The following is a 19,168-nucleotide window of genomic DNA, read 5'->3' on the forward strand; positions in this document are numbered from 1 at the left end:
AACTGTTGATAAGGATAACTGTTTTGTGCTGCGTTTACTCAGTGAAAACCGCAATCTGATTAAAATCTGATGTAGTGTACGGGCTTTAATTATTTTGGCTATAAACTTATTTTAATTTTATTTTTTATTACTTTTGTTATTAATGCCTTTTTATTTTATTATTTTACTTTGATTTTGATTTTTTTTAATTCCGCCCTACATACATCTGATCCGACGCCTACGTAAGTCCCGTTCAAATCTCGCGTAAGTAACAGCCAATCACAGGCCCCCTTTTATAGAGGCTGTCGGTTGCTTACTTTTCAGTGTAGCGATACTCTACGGGCAATCTTTCTGTACATTATATTTTGCCCACTTGAATAAACCATTAATAGAAAATTGCTAGTATATTTTTATTTACAAAAGAAATTCCACAGCATTTTCCAATTGTTGTCATTACATTGAATATTTTGTTCACTTCCAACAAATGTGTACACTTCCTGATACATCTTCGCCAGCCAAGGTTCGTTTATTCAGTCATCGCTTCAATTTTACATCAAACACTGAGCATAATTATCTAGAATGGAAGCAAAAAAATAAGTAAATCGTAATGATTAGAACACTGTAAACAGCTATAGTAAACAATGCAAATTTTAAATTGTATAACGGTCACCGGCCCACGGCATCGACGCAGAAAATTGGAGCAATAAAATATTTCCTGATCAATTGCGATGTGTTCCAAATAAAAAATATTTTATTCCAGTCCAAATCAGCTCAATTACTTTAATAAAGAGTTATTGTATAATGTACAAAATGTTGATACATTTTGATGAATATTTACAGCTACGGCTTCAATACCGTAGACGGTTTTGACCCGATCGTCAACAAAACATCACCCGTCTCCAGGGCAAGCGACTGGAAAAAGACACCGGTGTTCGGTCGAACCGGTGGAAACAAAATCGTCACTCGCAGAATAACTACGCAAAGTAACGATCTAAACTCGAACCATTCGAGCCACAATATAAACATAAAAAAATGACTTTCGTTGCATTTGACAATGATAAACTTACCGAAAAGCCGTGTTCTTCTCGGTCCTAACGTCGGTATAATCCGCCATTTTATGTTTGAGTGTGTTTGCCACCTGACTCTGCCCAGTGACGTCATCATGTGCGCTATAGAAGAAGGTCTGTGATTCGTTGACTAAAATCGTCGACAGTGGGTCTCGTTGAAATCTCGTTACATAGGCATCGGCTCAGATGTATGTAGGGCGGAATTTTAAAAAAATCACAAAATCAAAATCAAAGTAAAATAATAAAATAAAAAGGCATTAATAACAAAAGTAATAAAACATAAAATTAAAATAAGTTTATAGCCAAAATAATTAAAGCCCGTACACTACATCAGATTTTAATCAGATTGTGAAAACCGGCGCCAAGAAGGCAAACTAAATGTACAGCAGTATTTTCACTGTAACTTGAAACGTACGTGACGTGTACATACCGTCTTTGTTCTTGTAGACGCTCAATGTGCCAGTCCTACAGAGTCCTACATTCATATTTGTCATAATTTATATATTTCCCTTAGGACCTACGTTTAAAATTTAAGAAGATTGTTCGATATTAATGTGTTTGTATTGCCGTTGTTGCCAAATTAACGGTACACATTCACTTGATACAACCTAAACATGGCGTTGTGGTTTTAGTATAAATGTCATACGAGAAATTGTAATAATAGACATAACTAAACATACTGCTCGATCTCTGTCAAGAAGTGCATGCATGACCTACTTGTAAATAAGTACTAGCTACTGAAGGGACCACCGAGATTAAATAAAATTAACTCAAATGAACTGAGCCACATCGTTTTCATCAATTACAACATATCAGCCTGAGCCACGAGTCCGGAGAGAGGCGAGTAAGCAGAAACTGGACACAATTCTAAAGTCACTGTTGCAATCGCTATGATATTCACGTCTCCCGTTCTCCAAAACGAGAATTGGTTAGACATAAACCAATTGGCCAATTCGCTCTTGCTATAGCAGAATTAACTGCGTATTCCTGTCAATCGTCAAAGTGTCGGGTTACTTAATTCAGTATTCTCTTTAAACAAATAAAATGGTTCGAAATTCTATCCGAATCGATTATTTCACTCGTCGCCTCCCTGGCATATACCCGTCGGTGTGTCAATTTATATAACGCGATGGTAGTGTTGCAAACGAATGTACACCCAGATACAAATAGTATAGTATATTACAGGGCAACCTGATCGCGGACCAAACTACAAGACACGTACGTAAATCACGTAATTGTGTAAGCTACAGTTTATCCAAGCTTGTGTACATAGAAGTATTAATGCAAACTACGTACGACTGTTAATACGAACATTGCATGGCAACTCGCATGTTAGAAATGTCGCGAACATATACATTATTTAATTGCTGCTTATGGATATATAAATAAATCTGGGTTCAAGGGGCTATCCTATATCACCATGGCTACCAAACCGGGCTAATATCATTACGCGCCTTTTCCCCGGTATATACACATATGGGTACATTTAGGAGTAATCGTAATATACTAGGAAATTATCTACATACAAAAAAACAATTAGGTATACGTACCCCTTATTTTGTCTTCAAAAATCGAATCATCATTTTGCCATTTGTTAAGACTGCCGTTGCTATCGTCGAAATCTTTTGGTTGAACCTGTGCATTGCCCTGTGATTTTCTTCCTCGACAAAAGTAGTTGAACTCCTCGCCTGGGATACACCGATTTCCGAACGACTGTCTTCCGCGATTCACAAACTGCACCCGCCTTTGTCTTTCTCGGCACATAGGATTGTCTTCTGCACCGGGGCCAGTGCAGTCAAGAGATGTATCCAGACCGTAGGCGCTTTCTTTCTTTTCCGAGACCTTCTTTTCCGCTACATCGCCTTCGCTTCGACCATATCGACACCACCAGCTCATCTCCGCCCCAGGGATACAGCGGTTAAGACGAGTTACCCTACTCATGCCCTTCGAAGCATCCGTTGACTGCTTTTCCATTTGTGAAACTGTCATTTTTGACGACAACCCATGGCAATACTTGTTGAACAAGCTACCTGGTATACAACGCCCGGCGCCAGGAACAAATGCACTAGTCGTCCGCACTCCGCCAAAAGGCCCGTCACAGAAAAAAACTGCACACACCCCCAACATTAAAAGCGATATCTTCGTACTGTGTGGCAGCATTGTGTTGAATAATTACAAATCCTACAAAGAAAAGAAAGAAGTGGTCAATAACCTACAGCTAAAATTCGGAACTCGCACTAAATTGTCTGGGCGAGGACATCTTGTAATCGGAATACATCCAACGGCAGTGTCAGAGACAGTGTACCTGCGAAACGTACAGTTCAAACCGTTCAGTATTCTTGAATGAAATGACACGTCAGCGGAGGAACGCAGTATAAATGGAGTTACGCTAACTAACTGTGTGTGTGGGCGTCCTCTCTATGGTGACTAACATATTCATAAATTACATTTATTGAGTTGATACGAGATGGAGCATTCACAATTCATACGCCCAGTAAATATATATTCAAAACTAAAAACACATATATCGAAAAACACCTTCGTATCAACAATACTTGCCAAGAGCTGGAGACCATAGTGAATATTGAATATATTGTGATAACGTTTTGCATGACGTATATTCCAGTTCGTATACAACTTTTTCGAAAATGAATATTAGCTACTATTATAATAGTGAAACGGGGTCGATGTATGTAATCCATTGGGAGAGGTAATACACCCTCCGTAGAGCCGCGAAAACATTGGACTCGCATTTTTTGCGATGAATATTTGCATTTATATGTCACATACTAAAATGTGTATACGTGTGGCACAAGAAAACAGCCTTAATTTTTTGGGGGCTACCAAGTATAGGGTTGAGTAAGTTATACTAAATACGATGCGTATTTCCGGCACTCAAGTCACGACAGGATACGACAGGATTCCCTTGCTTATATCGGCTGTGTGTGCACAACATGAAACGGGGATCACGTCTCTGACGGATACCGCGGGAAAACCACTATTGATACTATTCACCTCCAATAGACTTATACTGGGTATGTTCACAGTATAATAACATATCATAGAACTTTGTTTTGTGGGCTCTTCCGATATATACGTACTTGCTTCCTTTCACTGAAGCAATACGAAGTAACAGAAATATACACAGTTAAATTGACCGATCTTGTTCGTGTGCACACACGCCAAGGGGGGTTTGTTCCATAATTACGGGCAATTTTATCTAGCGCGAACCCGTTCCACCCGACCAATTATTCGAGATACAGACGTCGCTTTCCGGGGTTTTCTAGCTCAAATTATAACAAGGAATTGTTTTGACATTTCTTTCTGTTCTCAACCAACGTGAGATATTAGTTGTGGCTTTGTAGGGCGTTAATTGATATTAAATTTGTCGACAAATCTGCGTTCCCTTCGGAATTCGTTGCGTTAACAGAACCAATTTACACATGGTACTTGCTATGAAACATAATGATTACTACTGTACGTCATGTTTCCCCCTGTATCCAACAATACGCCGACATTTGTAGATTCATTCTACTATATATGCGTTACTATAGCAAAGAACTATCTAATATCGTATTTGTATTGTCATCGGAAATAGTAACTTACACATGACATGTACTAATTCCAATCGTATTACACACAGATCATTTTTGTGGAGTATATTATAATATTATCTTCTATATGGAACATTTCTGTTTTCTCTGACTATCCCATATTGAATTTTGGGAAAAAAACACATGCGTGTATGAGCATCACACATTGCATCTTAAATATATCTAATAAACAATAGACGATTGATAAGTAACCTTATGGGCATTTGCAGTAGGATTTACTAATGTACGAAGCTAACATGTATTATGCGAATCTCATGAGAGTGTCTCATACTGGAATTACCGGCGTCCGCTTCTGTGCCCTTCACTAACGATGCGTCTTGAACTCAGTCGAATGCACAAATCCCCTTGTCGAATATCTCGGCAAGACTAGCCGTAATATTTTGTAGAGACACGTCGTGCGGTAATCCAGAACAACTATAGAGTGTACATTAGCTTTAATCCTTGACAGAATACGTCAAAAGAACATCTCCCACGTATTGACGAGTTCGTTCGTTCATTCATTCATTTGCATGTCGTGACCAGAACACCAGTGCCATCGCATTAACCGTATTAGGAGTGATTGCCATGGTTATTAAAGAATAAGATATTAAAGAACTCCAAGATCACTAATTTAAGTGAATTAAACTCCCTTGACAATGACATGTGCTCGGGGGTTGTCAATTACACAGTGTTATCACTAGAAAACACACTGTGAAGTCCAAGTTAATTAAACGAGTAGGATGGTCGGACATATAAATGCTAAATGCCAACTTGTGTAGATCTAAACAATTTCAATGATTAAATACATATAAATAGATTGTAGCTCAATTTGTAAATAAAACACAATGTTTTAACGGGGTTCTGTTTGAATCCGCCAAATCTTATTGTTTATGAAACATGTTCGATGCGCAGAACAAGACTTTACATAATGTCCAGTATATCTAATTAGCTTAAACCACCGTAAATAGAATTCAGTCGACTTAAGCCTTCCATATCGGTGGGGTGTTGACGATTCCTGATATTATTAAATCAGATGCGAGTAAACCCCCATGGGAAATAACACACACCTTTGCATGTCAGGTTTCGTTCCTCATCAAAATGTATTTTCACACCGCCGAACTAAGTTAGAGATGGTGTACCCTGATAATGACACGAATCGGTTTTCTTCAACAAAGCTAATCTGTGTATCGAGGGCCGCTTAAATTATTAAATTTTCACCACGCACTGCATTGCGCAATTGAATGAATCCAACGAAACATAAATCAAGTTACCAGAGTGCTTATTAAATAATGCGAAATGTCAAATTACCTATCATCGAAAACAATGCTTTTGACTTCATTATAATGACGTTGACTGTGGTAAAGTCATTTTCAATTCAATGTCGCCAGTGTCAAGTTCACACGACATGCATAGTAAGCCGATAAACGAACATTCAGTAATTAGTAGCGGGGAAGATTGCAGGTACAAGATGCCTTTTGTGAGTTTGGCGACTCGATTTGCTTCACGCGATAGCACCCAATTATTGATAAACTATACGCATGTCATTTAAGGTATTGGTGAAACCGCTCATCATAAAAATGCACTAATAATTGAGCCAGGGTAATTCGATTCGCTCTACCCGATTGTCGAGCAGTTACGTCGCGACAAACACAAGTTCACGGGAATCAGCAAATGTTCGACTTGTAATTGACTTTCGTTTCTATAGTCGGGTTTTCTAACACGCATGCTACAATTCCCTGCACAAATCAGAAGTCACGATGTAGTTGTTTATACGATGTCTCACAATGTCACAGCTTGTTAACTTGTAAAATGCAGAAATAATGACGGAGGTATAATGGGTTGTAGTAGATTCACCGATATGATCGTACACGATATAAAATTAGAGCGGAGTACTCTGAATGAGAAGGAAAATTTTACAAACCTCGCCAGATGTGTTTGCGGTTTCTCATAGAGATGGATTCTGAGAGACAACAATCGAGGAGACCATTCGGAAATGAACTGCGGCTTTTTTCCCTTGTCACATTTATGTCTGACAAATTGAATGTGAATCACGATGGAAACGTTATATTATGTAGTGAGTCAAGATAACCCCATGAAAAGAAAACGAACAGTGATCTCTGTTCAGCTATCTGCTTTTCAAACATGAAAGCTGAAATATTATATTATTAAATTGATACGATACCAGTCTGCATCTCGCCGGTATGTTATATTGTATATTATATTTCAAATAAAATTTGTTAATATGTCTTAGGTAACTTTTATCCTACCATCATCCGATTATGACTTACACAAACAAGTTGATTAAGCGCGTTAAAGTTAAATTTGTGTTTGACCAATGTTTGCTGCATCATGTGGCAGTTTTTATATACGATAACGAAAATGTTATCCATGCAGTTCGTCGTAAAAACAGTCTGAGCATCAACGAAAACGCCACCTGGCTGAACACGCTTAAATGATCATATTCACGTGCGTACAACGTTCAAAGCGTTCAACGGCGAGTATGTCATACATGTCACGTATATCACTTCTGAGTGTATCGACTTAAAATAGCGAAGATCAACACACTATACTGACACGGATCTAACATTTGTCACAGAAGCACGAGTCCTCGCTCATGAGAGACAAAAATGAGAAGTAATGAATTCTCTCCTTATAAAAAGCTACCTGTTTGGCAATAATTGGCCTCGAAGGTTGAATGACCAATTTGATCTCAACGCATGATTTGACCAAAGTACACAGGGCACAATTATAAAGTATTCCAGTATATATCAGATCGACTCGTTTGATTGTGCTTTTCCTACTTCCTCAGGGCATGGCATCTCCTTACGAGTTGGACAAACAGTGTCAGAGACAGTATGTGGTCCATAATGACACATATTGCTAATCAAAGGTAGTTAGTCGACAAAGTATACGTACGTTCTGCGCCATTGTTTAGGACGACCCCGTTGATACAATTGATGGCAGAACTACGGAAACAAAACCATCAAAATATGGGGTTTCTAATATGCATCCAATGTTTGTAGTGATTGGTATGCCGCCTATTAAAATACCGTACACGAACAGATCTAATCAACAAAACAAAACAACATAATACACAATAACAACAATATTGCAATGCGCCAATATAAACGAAGAATATATAGGCGATCATCCATTGCGTATGTGAAAAACGTTGTTTCGATAAAACGGAAAACATGTCTTCAAGAATCAAGTTGTGATATTGTTAGTATGAAGTACGATTTTTAGATCAAGTGAGAAACTTGTACTGAATGTACATTCACACACATATTACCATATATAATACCCAGTAGTATTCCAGTAAATCAATATTTTAAACCTAAAATAAAAATAGATTTGAACAGAGAAATTGATATATAATAGTATACATATATAATAGTAACTGATCCATGTTTTCATATAAATATTAATATACAATAATTGACATACTTGTTTTCTTAAATAATTTGAATCTTGCGCTAACACAAACCAAATTCATAATTTATATTGCGATTGACAACTGTTCGAAAAACTTTAAATCATTCAATAGCCATTATTCGTGGACCCGCTTGTAATACGTCACTTCCGTTTATTCGTCACGTGATAAACAAGGTGAAATGAAGAATCGGGCACAATCGCATTAGCTGCGGATAACTGCAGTGCGTTGTCGCCATTAAACCTCCGCTAAAGGGGGCCATACTATCGTTGTCAAATAAAACAGTCTAGTTAACAATGAAGCTGTGACTCCTATGTTGATACCCCATCTTTCTCTTGCATGTGGCTTTCTTTAAATCCCCCTGCATGCCAGAGGGATGTACCCTTGAAGACGGGGATAGAATATTTACGGTTCGACTTATCTCACCGAAAACGCGCCTGTTTTTTCTCATTCATAATGTAGTATGTATGGAAAGATGAATTGAAAAGCACGTGTTACTGACATTGTGTTGTTCCTGTGTATAACCCTGTCAAATGAACGTTTAAATGGGTGCAACCCGATTCTTACCTCATCCGACCGAGAGAAAAAAAGCGTTTTACCACTAAATTTATGGATATCTGAAGTTCATTTTCGTATTTTTGATGATTTTAATATATAATGCATGAAAGAAGGATATACAGTGAGACTACATCTTTACACATGCATGTAAACCACATACACAATATTTCAACAGCACGAAAATTGTTAAACTTTATCTCTCTGATAAATTATGACGTAGATTACAATTACAATTAGACAAACTTGTGCGGATCCGTATTGATTATTGAAAGGAAATTGAGCAAAAATCACAATAACAGCGCACCTGTAACAACGTCACTGTAATACTTAATATAATTACTAAGATGATACGTATCATATGAGGTTGTCAGATGATAATACTTCATAGAGCTGGTGATAACGAATTACGTCATTTGTTAGTACAGCACAGTTGACGTCGAGTATCAACAAGCTTATATTATTATTTGGTATACCTAAGCGTTACATACTAAAGTAGTACAGATTTGCCAAATAATCTACAAACACACTAATGTTCACTAAAACGCAATCTCGCCAACATTTGCTTAATCGCCCACATTTTAATTATTCTAAACCAATAAGCGGGACACGTATTTTTCCTGTACCTCCAGATGTATAACAAAGAACTTGTTTTGTTTGGCCAGACAAAATAAAGTATAATGGTTTTATATATTAAGGGAAAACTATATATTTTCTAAGTTAGTAAAAAGCGTGAGTAATGTCATTAGAATGACCAAATCAAAAGAATATTAAGATTTCTTTCGAAAGTAGTAAGTGGTTTTGTATTAATCCAGATTTTCACATGGCTGGCCACGCATCGATTATCTTGTGCATCATCATTAATGCCGTATTTATCTCAACATTACGTCCATTCTAAATTCTATTTGTGTCGATGCGTTTTTATGACAGAGATCCAGACTAACATGACGTAAGTATTACGTGTTTAAACTTAATTCGGTCATAAAGCTGATGTGTGGGTGAGTGGGGTGACACACATATGTGCGATGTTTACATATATCATCACTGAACATCTCTATTGGAGCTTAAAGATATTTTTTTTTCAAATTTGTTCCTAATAAGTTTGTTACTTTTTTGGACTGTCATGAAAAGGATATTTATGGCCGATCTTTATGTGTCAACTTTTTTGAACTTTGACTGACCAAAATACAACTAGGGGTGGGTTAGGCTGATATTATTCGAATCCCACAGCCATGTTGCGAGTATTTATTTGTCTATGCAACTTTAACGCCATTAATTAGTTCACCGCACTACACCATATACACGTCTAGTGCTGTGACAGAACACCAACTTCTGAATTGTAGATACAAAAGGCTCGAAGCAGTCAACTTAGTCCAATATAAGTTCTATGCTGTCTTGAACGATGGGTCATATCCGTACATCGTACAACCACCTGCCGGACGAAGAACGTCATGAATTTAATGTCAAAAACGTTTACATCAGCTTGTGTGACGTACTTTAATAATGTCATTTCGAATCTCAATCTTTGACAAATACGTTTATTACGCGTTTTTCGATGACAAGTGTAGTTTTCAAATTGAAATAAATGTTGAAATTATTATGAAATCAACGACTGATTTGTGTGTCATTCAAATACCGTTGTGTCTTGCGCCTAATGTAATAATTAGATTTTTTCTAAAAATTCTAAAGATATGCAATTACTACTCGAACACAAAAGACGAGTGTGGGTAGACATTTTAAAGTCTGATATGTTTTCAGCGCAATCAAAAAAAGGAAAACTGAACGTAATAACTTCAAACATGTGATTTCCATCATAGACACTGTGTTCATTTCTCACGAAATTGACTGTGTTGATTTATAAGTTAATTACCAATTACAACAATGTTCAACCAATCTCTATGCAATATATAGAACGTGTGAGTTGACAAGCCGCATAATCCAACTATAACAAAGTGTTTCAATCATGTAAATAAAATTTACTTCAATCACGCTATTAACCGTGTTTTGCAAGTTTTTTTGCCATTTATCGAAAACTAATTCATATTTACAACATCAGTAATTAGAAAAGAGTCCAACGATCAGAAGGGTTACGCTGTCATTCTAGCTTGACCCCCCTGTCCCCCTTGTACATTTTTGTGTACATTTTGAAACGCATTAAGAAACGTGTTCTACCTTGTCATAAGTTCATATACTATACATTAAAATATATAATCTGTGTTCACTAATGTTTTTTGAGAGCGAAACAACCCTATTCTCCATGCAAATACACTCTAAACCTATCGTCCATATATTTTACACAACATTGATTCATGTGTGATGTTTCGCTTCCAAATTCGTTTTTTATAACGTTGGTGGTTTTTGCTCCATGTTTATGAAACCAGCATATTTTTGCTCTTCACGATGTCATCCTAGTGATCGGTTGACACATCAGCCGTTAATTTGTGACTGAAACTCCTGCTCAAATAGCGTGTATGCAAACATTAAAAAAAAACACTGGACCAAAAAAGTGTACTGACAAAAAAACAAGACATTTTAATGTTAAATTTCCGGATAATGTTAAACGTGACATTTATTTGTACGTTTTCATTTCTGACGCTCTCCTTGACTACTGTTAATTTACGAGATTTCGACGTATATTCATAATATTTTTGTTGATAATACATTCATTAGAAGTACTACATAAGAAATATACAGGACGCACGTGTCATTTATATTTCCGTAAACTTTGTTACTTCAAGAAAAGTGTTTATTTTAACCCAATCCCTCCAATGTAAATGTTTGACAATTGCTCGAACAGAATGATTGCAAAGAAATCCAATACTGGTTTTCATTAGGTGATTCACTATCATAACCTCGACAGTTCGTGATTTTGAAAATGTATGTAAATATGGGTAGGAGTCTACTACTACTACTATACTAAGAGGATATACAAGTTATTACAAGCATTCCAAATACACTAGAAAAATGTGACAATCACAACGAACGCTGGAAATCAATGGCAATCGAATCAACATCGATCACAATGCTCAAACACACACATGTATTTATGTTTGTAAGCTGACGTCACTATTATCAAGGGCATTATATCACATATATGCCACAATATATAAAACATCACGGTGATTTCTGCAAATTGATGCAAACAAATCGTGTTTTATATTATAATTGCGTTATGTTCAATTCGTGTATCCAATATCAGATCCAATTCCCGCATGTCACTCACAATGTACCTGCACGCTGCCAACCCATATATCATGACTCAATTCTCTGTATACATGTCACTATGCTGCAAGACAATGTAATAATCAATAACAGCTATTGATAACAAAAATAGTGTTTGATTTCAATTTCGATAAACATTCTCGAATATTCTTGTAGTAATTCACATATACTCCTCCCTCCCAAACACGTCTCGCTTTAAGCAAAACTCACTGCTTAACTGTGCAGATCATTTTTGTTGTGTTTTTAGAATAGGTTCGTGGTCATATGGGAGTTAACTTAGCGATTATCTTAGGTTGTTTGACAACTTAATAACATCCGATCTGATCCGATTAGGCGGACATCATTGTCTACAACAGTTTTTTTTTATTTTTGTCTTCGGCTCGTGAACCATCTTCCGTAAATATCCAATTATATTCAAGGACATTTCAGTATATTGATAATATCGAATATAAAAAGTTTGGACAAGAGTTCATGTGTTCTGTCTGAAAAGTGTATAGTGCCTGCTGGACGACGTAGAGTAGACAGAATGTCATTTACATAGAGTGCGATTCAAAATACAATTCACTTATCTAGGAGGATTGCTTGTACATGATAATTAACGCAGTTATCTAGTTTCAAAAGCCATATCACAGCTTCTCAATCTCTATTACGACACATGTTACCTTTAGCGAAACACAGACGATCCGATCTCAGTGTGCACTGCAATGCGTACTGTGAATCGTGGCAATATCGGACATCCGGTTATACAATCTAATTTAATTTACTGCATGCAACTAACTGATCAATACAGTTAATCAGACTGCGGACACAGTGTGTAACGTGAACTCATTGACTTCTGTGACAGCATGAGTTTGATTTGAAATGATGTAAAATGGTTCTCAGTCAATAAATGATCTATGGTATAGATTAAGTCTTGCCATATATGTAATTATAATTATATTAATTAAAAAATATTTTCCATAGATGCACTGATTTATGTATTACGTCCGAATCCAGCTTTCATTCCGCGGTAGAATATATCATGGTATACTTTAATGTTTTAACTATCACAAACGTTAGTAATAAGAGTCAATAGTGTATAATGATATGATGAATACTAGGGACACACCACATGACATCGGGATATTGATTATATACATACGAAATGATACAAGTTAGGAAACGCTATTCAAAATTGTTGCCATATTTAATTTTCTCCTTTTACGTCAAAATATGCTGAATCTTTATCACATATATTCCGAAATACTTTAGTATAAAGAACACTTTTTCATTTGTTTCTCATTTGTCATCATAAATTATTGTTGATATTTAATAATTGCCACATTTATCAAAGAATCAATTTATTAGTTTCTGCACGTAGGTTTCCATGAGTTGGCACAGTTGTCTGGGTCATTAACGCTTGTAATGATGGTCGCAACTCATTCGAGAATCAAGTGATCAACAACACAGTGAAAACAATGTGAATACACATGGTGTTAAACTGCTACCCTTCTGTACTCTTACTTTTTTGTTAAATTAAATTTTTCATACGTCACTGATTTGTTTTCGTGGCTGGCGATTTCTGTGTGCGTTTATCAATGGTGTTTACAGAATTGTTTAATCTTGATTAGATACCTAATATTATCGTTGAATTATGCAAATAATATATACGATAGGTACACGAAATGTACATGATATCTGATTTTTGACACAGTCACGCTGTTCGAATTAGATGATCGAGTACGATATTATTTCACAGATAACTGCGAGTAGTATATGATTATACTATGTTCTAGTGCCAATTGAGAATCGTCGCCAGAAGTGACGCCATAACCTCTGACATCGCTTTTCAATGTACTCGTCTGATATTTCCGCTTTGATGAGTCCCTGGTTTTCTGATTTGAAACTTTTAAAGACGATTTAGTATTTATAATTAATTCGCGAAACGATAAGCTCCAATTAAACGCAAGTGGAGCACTGGTGATTCGTTGTAAAAGAGGTGATTATTTCGGCCTGTACTTGAGAATTCAATACATCTGGAAAACAGTTTTAATCCGAAACTTTTCACTAAGTACGTGTCTCACCTAGATAACAAAACAAGTAATGAGTCATTTCAAGGTTAAGGTCATTCATTGTACTACTTCGACACAATTATAAAATGATGATTTCTGTTTTTTTAAATTCTACTATCTACTGGTCACATTTGACGTTTATTGCCTTTTTGGCGAGATTACGGCTTAATTTCCCTGACACATCAAAAGTAATTTCCATACACACTCTATGATACTCAAAAGAAAAAACAATATTTCCTAAATATATATACATTAGCGCTTTTAACAAGAAAAAGACTAATTTTAAACAAATTAGTAAATTGTAACCAAACTTTAAAATTGAACACTGGTACAATTACATACATGCCAATATCAAAGCAATCCGGCTAATGGTTTTTCAAAACATAATCCACAAAATATCTGCGGAAAGGGAGAATTAAACTTATCGGCACAAAATGGACAGAGCTCGATTCAAATTACATGCATGCGAAGTAGCATGCGAAGCAATGTGGGTGATATTTTATTAAAGAAGTAGTGAAATTCAATTGTGGGTGGCTAATCTGCGGCACGATCAGTTTAGATTAAAACAAACGTAATACATTGCGACAGTGAATTGGTAAAAGGTTATGTAAGCAATCAATGTTCTTCATGCATTATCCTCATATGCATGATAGCTGACACCAAAGCGAAAACGGTATTGCAGAACTGTAACTATGCAGCATATAGAATGCATGCACAATCATACGAAATCAGTTATACGTGTCATTACTATGGATACGGCTGCCAAGGATACAACCGGCTAACCTCTTTCAGCATGTTTTTTTTTTTCATATTTGTATTTATTTACTTCACGTAGCTAGGAAGGTGGTAATATCCTAAATACAACAAATCACAAAGAACTTGGTGTACAGTGATGGAATACTAATATTTGGGCAGCAGTCTAAACTGTCCCATACAGTTATAAAAAAACGACGGATTGTAAAATCGGGAATGTATGCCATTGTGAAATATGAGAAAAACATTATTGCACAATAACAGAGCAAGAACGGAGATGTGCGCAATAATTTATTTTAAAATATTTAAGCGAACATCTCCGTCCGAGCCCTGTTGTCACCCAATAATGGCCACTGCGATAGTTCTTTATTTCAATTATATTATCCCGAAATGTCGAAACAAGCAAGTGTACGTGAGAAGTGGCTTGAGAACGAAGAAATCGACAATACGATAAATGCGTTATAAACGCTTGTATTTCAGTTGCGTTTGAAACGTTCACCAGCAAACGACATGCAAAAACTCTCTGTTTGGTAGTTTCCTAGTTGAAACCATCCAGTATTGCCTAATGTGAACGAATCATGAAGGATTTGTTGTTTAAACGATTCGTAGAAATTCTGAAACAAAAAATCGACAAGGCGAGTCATACTCATTTGCATGTTCGTGTGTTGACATCAATCAGTGACCAGTTATAATCTGATAACAGAACTGCACGTGATACCGATAGTCCAATAAAAAAGTGGCGTTTCAGTGACGGACATCGCACGGCATTATAATAAGCATTTCTAAAATGATATTTACAGCGTTGCACTCAATTTGCATATTGACATTACACTCTGTCTGAAAGGCTCCCCATCTGTCTTGAACACAATGACAAAGAACTAATAAACGTTCAAGTGTTCCATCGTCATTCTGGCAAAATGAACATAATGGCGAGTTCAAATAGCTTAATATTAAGCTACAAATGTGCAGTGCTTTGTACTAAAACGCACGTAGGTTCAGCTGCAATGGTGGTTATAAAACAAGTGCGAGTGGTACATTACTTGAATCGAGCGAGACGTTATAGAGCTCTTCGAATATTCTAATAATTGTTTCTCTAAAATATCTATGCATACAATATTGTACGTATATTTCCTTGGTAAGGAAGACATATACGCAACAGAAAAAATTATTATTCTCACAACCAATTTTTGTATGTGCATTATTGTGATGTTATTTTTCTTTTGGACGGGTGGTGATAATACTTATAAGTGTGAAGCTTACTCGGTTGACATAATTTGCAGTCAGTAATTTTTAATAACCTGCTAGGTTTGGCCATTTTAATGTATTGGGTTGAGCAATTGGTTTACAATATGCTCTAACGTGGGAAGTCAATTTTGACCAGTCATCAAATAATTAATAAAACTGAGGAGTATATTGCATAGGAATATTATATTACTTTTTAAACATGTCTTGCATAACAATCTGTCAACCAACAAGGCCTTGTAAAACTGTGAATACTATTATTTGTTTTATTGCACAAAACTATCATTATCAGTCATAATAAGTCGCCCACCCACCAACATTCTAAACCCGGGTAATCAATGTATTTCATTTTACTTTACCCCTCCTGTTTCAGAAAAAAAAATAAAAATTTTGTCTTTATGCCTATATTTGGTATGTAAACGAGTTGTGAGAAATCAAAGATTCTCGGGGACCACACATAACACTGTCTGTTTTAATTTAGTTAATTTATATTCTTCGATACATTGGTTGTTATCATAAAATTAAATCCCAGATTAAACAGTGATATAGATTTATTGGATATATGGCCATATGCCAACAGCAAGACACCTGCTGTGTTAAGTTTGAACATATTTTGATAGAGTTTGATTAAAACACGTAACGTCGCCACCATGCATTGCAAGTTTATGAAATAGTTGTAAGCAACCGACATTTGTATTGTTAAAAATTGGGATCTCTATGTTTTAAATGACGGCTCCGAATAGATATGGGGGATAGAAGAAAGCACATAACCAGTGGGGCAAAAACCATGATTCACCACACAATGACACCGTTATAGAAAAATCTCATCCGGTTATTGAAAGAACCCCTAAAATAAAATAAAAATAAAAAAAGTTGCAATGATAAACCAATGAGACGAATTCCTTAAAGCGAGAATCTTATCCATAACAGTACCAAGAGTGTGCTTATAATTGCGTCCTTTCGTTTTCGCGTAAAGCCTTTTTTATGAAATGAAAAAATACAATTTTGTATCCAAGATTATATCACGTGAACTATTAAAACAATTTCAAGAATAAAATCATAATTCCAATATAAAGAACTCAGCCTTGTCGGTGGTAACACATTCTCTTTCTCTGGACATTTCATTCAGGCAATTAATGAATTCAGTAATACGTTTTGTATTATTGATAATACTGTTAAAACGAGCGTTAAATTGAGAATACAAATTTTAGCAAATTAAGTATGCATTGCATCGCTAACATCAAAGCTTGTACTTAATGAATATAATGCTGACGTGTCCGGCATTGCGCGTCCTGTCTGGATCAATATAATCCTGATCGATTATAGTGCAATACGACGAGTGAACAACCAAACAGCAAATCAACCGTTGTATGCGTCTCTGTCTGTGCCATTGTTTCAATTATAATTGTACATCAAAACATACAACATGTATTCTCAATACTCTTTACGGAAGTAGGTAAATAATTGTTCCCAAATGTACATTGATGGTTCCTAATTAATTGCCAAGGATGCGTTTCCATTTACGTTTATCAGTTTTACAGTGACTCTTCCGGATCTTGTGAAATAGACTTCCTAAACACATTGCGGTTATTGAAATATACGGAAGTGACATTGTATTCCAGGATGAAGTAAGTAGGGTCATGCTCTTTGGTTTATAACGTCGTCATCTTTGAATATTTAATTTATAAGCTATGAGGAATAAATAAAACATATCATTTTGTAAATCATTATTGAGGGTTTAAATGGCCATATATTCAACTGACAATGAGAAACACAAAATACGAACCGGCAAACAAACACTAAATATGTGTACCCGAACAGACCTTTGTAATTGAGAAGTGTGTCCAATGTGGGAATAAATGTATGAATCAGCAAACGTCTTATAATAATCGACATGCTCTTTCTCCGTACAAAACATATAATACGGGTCCACAGGTGATATATATATAGAAGAATATTCGATGTTCGCGTATAGCACTAAATACAATCTCAATCATTTTGTTTGTGGCTAGTTTTAAATATTTAATATCTCGTGACAGTTTCGATGATCCCCTTATAATATGCAAATCATGTTGTACATCATGAGTATTACATGTTTAATACCCCAAGAGAAATTCACCAACCCCAGACATTGAACAAACAGATTAAAGAGGAGGAAACGTGTTCCCAGGCGATGATATGATAGATCCGTAATTTGATTCTTAACACGGTGTAAACTATAAAGACACTAATTCGTTACCATGGGGGTTTCCTATGTTTGATTTCCGGTGAATGGATGTTGATTACAGGAAAACCTTGTATCATTGCATCAGCAACATTAGTTGTTTTCTTTAATGATATATCCATCAAGCGATCTTACCAGTCACAGCATGATGGATGAAAGTGTCCTGGGTAAATCAGGTTTTCGTACGTGTATCGTTGTATGCTCGAGGGTTGTTAAGCAAAACTCATCAATATTACGAGATTTACACGGGTCGATCGAGCTAGTACAAGATATAACAAGTAACATTACTTTTTTGAATTAGTATTTACTTCATTTACCCGATAACACGTGTGTACGTGAGCGCAATAAGGTGTAGGTGACAGTTATGTCGAGAAATCATTTCGTATTGTTTTTATGTAATTTGACGTGAGTGTGTAAACCAACAACAGTAAAAAGAAAGAGAAATCCCCGAATCATTAGCTGAATAATTTCTAACACTCACTCACATCGAATCACTAATTGAAATATGAACGATGACTAAAAGATATTCTCAGAAGCGTACTGTGCATAGAGCTCTATAAAATGATATTAATCTAATCAGGATTGCCAGGCTTTTAGGACATATATGCCGACCGAATGTACGAGATATGATCAAGGCATGTAGTGAAAACGGATCGCGTGATTATTATACATCCTGTAAACAGAAATATCACATTAGCAAGCAAGTTGAATGAATGATGCATTTTTCCCGGAAGTCATTACGTATACACGTACTAGTTAGTTTCACCTTACTAGTGTTTTTATATGATACTCCCTAGTTTCGTATCTTTGCGGAAAAATCATCAGCAGTTTGCGATATATAAGATTTCACTCGGCCTTTGGCGCGCGAGAACACATTGAAAGGACGTGCACTGGCCACGATGACCAAACAGGTACACGACAGTTACCCAATATGTGTATCCAAACATGTATTCCACTATTTGTTTTAGATGTGTAACTTGTTTTTGTCTCACAGTGCAAATACCATCATCTTTGTAGAGTGTGCATCCAAGGATGTTTGCGAACCTTCT

General features: G+C 36.0%; 1 protein-coding gene and 2 long non-coding RNA genes across 6 annotated transcripts in view; 1 reads left to right on the plus strand and 2 right to left on the minus strand.

Annotated features, from left to right (window-relative positions):
* LOC144356246 (uncharacterized) overlaps positions 1-19,168 on the plus strand; it is a 55,050-nt gene that overhangs the window by 9,144 nt on the left and 26,738 nt on the right. The gene's annotated exons all lie outside the window — the stretch shown is intronic.
* Positions 1-19,168, minus strand: part of LOC100379065 (uncharacterized) — a 40,467-nt gene that overhangs the window by 1,959 nt on the left and 19,340 nt on the right. For 2 of the 4 annotated variants that reach the window (XM_085493754.1, XM_006819227.3), the window contains exon 2: positions 2,597-3,227. In XM_085493754.1, the coding sequence (XP_085349880.1) occupies positions 2,597-3,206 (610 nt within the window). In that variant the 5' untranslated portion in view covers positions 3,207-3,227. Of the gene's footprint in view, positions 1-2,596; positions 3,228-3,351; positions 3,399-19,168 lie in introns of those variants that run through there. The other 2 variants (XM_078011111.2, XM_078011110.2) reach the window with 2 other exon arrangements.
* LOC146748625 (uncharacterized) lies at positions 107-1,520 on the minus strand. The gene is made up of 2 exons (XR_014931401.1): positions 1,047-1,520; positions 107-553 (listed from the first exon to the last, which is right to left on the minus strand). It is a non-coding gene; the product is annotated as an uncharacterized LOC146748625 (long non-coding RNA).

This window comes from Saccoglossus kowalevskii, chromosome 2, assembly GCF_978046115.1.
Source record: "Saccoglossus kowalevskii chromosome 2, keSacKowa6.1, whole genome shotgun sequence".
NCBI lineage: Eukaryota > Metazoa > Hemichordata > Enteropneusta > Harrimaniidae > Saccoglossus > Saccoglossus kowalevskii.